This window comes from Xyrauchen texanus, chromosome 30 (genome assembly GCF_025860055.1).
Source record: "Xyrauchen texanus isolate HMW12.3.18 chromosome 30, RBS_HiC_50CHRs, whole genome shotgun sequence".
Taxonomy (NCBI): Eukaryota; Metazoa; Chordata; class Actinopteri; order Cypriniformes; family Catostomidae; genus Xyrauchen; species Xyrauchen texanus.
Window position 1 is genome coordinate 40286391 of NC_068305.1, and position 5000 is coordinate 40291390.

The 5000-nt window shown below is 37.9% G+C and overlaps 2 protein-coding genes across 2 annotated transcripts in view; one reads left to right on the top strand and one right to left on the bottom strand.

Annotated features, from left to right (window-relative positions):
• Positions 1 to 5000, bottom strand: part of psmg4 (proteasome (prosome, macropain) assembly chaperone 4) — a 180371-nt gene that overhangs the window by 51278 nt on the left and 124093 nt on the right. The gene's annotated exons all lie outside the window — the stretch shown is intronic.
• pycr3 (pyrroline-5-carboxylate reductase 3) overlaps positions 1428 to 5000 on the top strand; it is a 5061-nt gene continuing 1488 nt past the window's right edge. Inside the window, exons 1-4 of the mRNA XM_052098050.1 lie at positions 1428 to 1551; positions 1677 to 1767; positions 2524 to 2588; positions 3307 to 3486. Of these exons, the coding sequence (XP_051954010.1) occupies positions 1680 to 1767; positions 2524 to 2588; positions 3307 to 3486 (333 nt within the window). The 5' untranslated portion in view covers positions 1428 to 1551; positions 1677 to 1679. The remainder of the gene's footprint in view (positions 1552 to 1676; positions 1768 to 2523; positions 2589 to 3306; positions 3487 to 5000) is intronic.

A 5000-nucleotide genomic window follows, 5' to 3' on the forward strand; every position in this document is an offset into this window, starting at 1 on the left:
CTACAAGCAGGAGTTTGGGCAAATGTGATGTATCACAGGGGTGTTTTTGTTTCAGGTTTACTCTCATGGTCTTACTGTATTTATTGAGTCTTAATAAACCATCTCCCTCCTTTTGTTCCGAGGTCAAAGGTTAATCTGGACGTTACGGTCGAAATGAATGTTGTTTATTAAACAGTTCAAAGGATTTGGTGACTGCTGTTATTTATTCTGCATTACACATGAACACGGTGATATGCACAAACAGACACAATGTTACATACATATCTCTGTAGATGAGTTCTGTATTAGTATATTTATATTGTTGTTATTAATGCACATCTGCTATTAATATTCTGTGTAGGAAAATATACCATCAGTGCAAAAACAATGTGGGCAAATATAATAAATTTCAGAAAATTAAACATGACAGTAAAAGACTTCATGTGATGAACAATATTGATTGAAAAACTTTATAATAATTTATTATAGTAATATTAACAAACATAATTACAGTGATAAATATTTATAAATTATTAATATTACTATTTTTATTAAGTTGAACAGCTCTTTAGTAAATAAAAAACTTTCATTAAAATAAATAATAAATATAATAATGCTAAATATTTATAAGTGATTAATATTACTATTATTATTTAGTTTAATTTTATATTTATATTAAATATAATTAAATATAATATAAAACTTTCTAATAGCTTTCTATAATAACATTAACAGACATAACTATGACATTAAGTAATTATTATAATAATGCTACATATTTACAAGTGATTCATATTACTATTATTATTAAGTTTAACAACTCTTTAGTAAATCAAATAGTTTCATTAAGAATTAAATATATTAAATATAATATAATACTTGAGTTTTCTATAATAACATTAACAGACATAACTATGACATGAATTCATGATTATAATAATGATAAGGGATCAGATAGATATTAATTACTATAATAAAACTGCATAGAATCAGAGACAGATTAGCAGAGATGTAACACTTGCATTAAAATAAATTGGAACGGCCAATGGATGTTGAAAAGGAAGCCCCGCCTTTCAGGGAAAAGAGCCAATCACCTATTAGATACAGACATCGCCTGTCCGTCAAGTCAAGAACGGGCATGCGCATTAGCTGGACCAGCTTGAAAAATAGCGTTGTTTTTAGCGTGATATTAGCAAAAGAAGCACAGTTTATGAGACTGTTGTTTTTCATATTTTACTGCTGATTTGAAATATGTTCTTTGATCGTAATCTTGAATGACGATTTTGAAGATTTCGGTCTTTCCCCAGTCAAGTAAATAGGAGCTGTACTCATATGCCGCTTGTTTGCTGGCCGCCGAGAGAATTGACTCGCATTCAAGAGGACTTTGGTAAAATCCAGGGATCCAGTCCAGCAGGTGGCACAACAACAATTTTGAAGTTGTACTGAAGAAGAAAATGTGCTTCACGAGTGTACATTTAAGCGCTGAAGTGACAGACTGAAGCTGTTGTTAAATTAATTATTAATTCGTTAGATAATTCACTCAAAACGAGTGATTCACCAGCTGTTAAGAACGTAAGTAAAGGTTGTTCAGGTAAACATCCTGATGAACTGTTATTTGAACAGATGCATTATATATGGTGTACTGTTGAAGTTTCTTTATGCATGTGAAATGAGTTTATTCTGTCGTTTGTTTTGAGGATATGAATGAAGGAATGTGTCAGCTGAAGATTGGATTCATCGGTGCGGGAAACATGGCGTTTGGAATCGCGCAGGGGATCCTCACATCAGGTGCACATCTGTGTTGTCTTCAGTTTAAAGCTAAAATATTATACTAAACATTGCATACTAGTACAGAGTATAATAAATGTTGCATACTATTACAGAGGATAATAAACATTGTATACTAGTACATAGTATAATAAACATTTCACACTAGTACAGAGTTTAATACATTTTGCATACTAGTAGTACGGATTACAGTATAGTACACATGCACACTAGTACATAGTATAATAAATGTTGCATACTAGTACAGAGTACAGTATAGTACACATGCACACTAGTACATAGTATAATAAATATTGCATACTAGTACAGAGAATAGTACACTAGTACATAGTATAATACATGTTGCACACTACTTCAGAGAATAGTACACATACACACTAGTACATAGTATAATAAATATTGCATACTAGTACAGAGTACAGTATAGTACACATGCACACTAGTACATAGTATAATAAATGTTGCATACTAGTACAGAGAATAGTATACTTGTACATAGTATAATACATGTTGCACACTACTTCAGAGAATAGTACACATACACACTAGTACATAGTATAACAAACATTGCATACTAGTACAGACAGAGTGTAATAGTCATTGTATACTTTTACAGACTACAATGAACATTGCTTAGTAGTACACTATATGTAAGCACATTTTCTCTTTGGGTTGTAAAATGACATTCATACAGAAACTTTTGTACAAGTTCAGTGTAAGACTACTTGCTGTTGTTGTGTTGTTGTTGTGTTGTAGGGAAGGTTCCACCCACTAATATTATTGTGAGCGCTCCATCTATGAACAACCTTCCTCGCTTTCAGGTACAATGGTAATATGAGTTTGATTGGACAATGTGCTTAATTGTCATGAAAATAATGTCACTACAAAACATTTTAATGATCCAAAAAATATCCTTTATAATCATGTTCTTTAAACAAAGTATAATTTTACCAGCTGGTCATTTCTTCAGTAGCATGACTGGTGTTGGGATGTGAATGTTGACATTCGGTTAACCGTTCGACGCGGCACAAATTTGATATTTGAATATCAAAATCACTATTCGGTTATTCTACAAGTGCAATAGAGGCCTGCAACCTGACGAGCTCGACTAGTTCTGACAAACTGTCTGTTTTTTCCAAGTATAGGACGAGTTAGGGGCTGTTCAAGCATGCTTTTGTGTGTATCTGCGCTGTTATAGATCAGTGATACTGACACACGCTGGACGGGCGTGATGTGTGAACCAGCCCGGGGCAGAGCGCGTATACTGGTAGTGACAGTTTGATTATTTTTGTTTGACATTAATGCAAGATTTTAGCATTTCAAGATTTATGTATTGTACTAATTAGACTCATAGCTCCCTGTGCACTTTATTAGCCGCTGTTTTGATTAGCGTTTGAGGAAATCCCATTACAAGAAAAATTCTTTCTTCCCGCGTCCCACCTCCTGACGAAGAACCATTCACGAAACCTCGCGGTTAACCGAATGTTAAATATGGTAACCATTCACATCCTTAGACTGGTGATGTGCATGTTGTAACAGGAAAGAGGCGTTTCAGTCACTCGCTCAAATGAAGAGGTGGTAGAGAACTCTCGTGTCGTCTTCCTTGCCGTCAAACCTCACCTCATTCCAAAAGTCCTGAATGAAATCTACCAGTATGTTACTCAGGAACACATCATCGTTTCCATGGCAGCCGGAGTTACTCTAGCAACACTGGAGGAGGTGAGCGCTTATTATTCCATGAATCAGTAATCTTAAAGGACTAGTTCATTTTCAAGAAGTTAACTTCGACGCTGCGGCAGCAGCTGACGCTATGGGAGCTCCCGTCAGTGGCCAGGACTTTGAAACCTCCTATGTTGACATCATGATGAGCAAATAGGTAAACCAATGCGCCATTGAGCATCTTGCAACTGGTCAGCGAGAACGAGTTCAAGTTGCATTAGCAAAGAAGCACCTCTTCAAAACTGTTCCGGGTTTGTAGTGTGTTTCATTGCACTCCTAAAAGAGTATCCCGTTGAATGCCGGGAATGGAAACGCTATTCTCAGTTATTGCTGTTCAGTATGCCGGAACACTGCCATGTTCCAGCACGACTGCCAGACCTCGTAGCAACTGCATGAGGCACAAACAAGTTCACAGAAGTGAGCAAAAATCCAGCTGTGTTGACTCCGTTGCACTGAGCGACCACAACCTCAGTTGGTAGCGGCGTTCAGCTACCGGCGGGCACACACCGAGCACAACTCATTCTGTCCTTCACCATACGATGCAGGGCTTAGAGGTGTAATACCTCCTCGCGAAAGATGGAATGGAGCAAGTACTGGCATGTGAGGCACAGAACTGCTTCTAGAGTTGTTAATTTTCTGGTTGCCTAGTAGGACAGAGGGCTGGTGCCCATACTGGACTTAAGGTCGCCTGAATTGGACACTTAAGTCTCCAGTCAAGGTACGTACCCAGAGACAGATTTTGTCTAATGTCCTTCCTCAATTTTATTATTGCCTCAACGATTGGTTGCAGATGGTTCAATCGCAGGTACAAGCATGCAAGCACAGAGACCTGTGCTAGCCTATTGGGACAGAGTGCCCGTTCAGCAACTTTGACTCTGTAAATGGTAAATTATCTGCACTTATATAGCGCCTTTCTAACCTTAACGGTATTCAAAACGCTTTACTCTGTGATTCATTCACCCATTCACACACGCATTCATACACCAATGGCGGCAGAGCTGCCATACAAGGTGCTAGCCTGCCACTGGGAGCAACTTGGCATTCAGTGTTTTACAACCTGCATTTATTTTCCCTCCCTTCCCAGATCCTTACAGGGGAAGAAAGTAGATCACTGACTGCTTGGATAGGTTTGGTAATAGAGGCTCTGGTCTGTCTATTCCCAGAGGTTAAATTAACTATTAAACTACCCTGTTGGCTAGTGTGGTGCCAACGCTCTTGGCCAAGGCGATCGCTCTGCTCCCCTCATTACCGCTGACCAGGAATAGGCGTTGAGGCATTGCCCCACTACCCAGCATTGCTACTGTCTTATGGTTTCCACCAACCTTCCCATTTTTCAATGTGAAGGTGTAGCTCCAACAATGCTTTTGAAGACCCTGTATCGGCTAGTAGGCATTGCACATCAGCGCTATTACATGATGGTATACGACTCCGTTAGCATCAGCTTCTGGTGCAGCATCAAAATTGTCTTCTTGAAAGGGAATGTCTCGGTTACGTTGCGTAACTTTGGTTTTCTG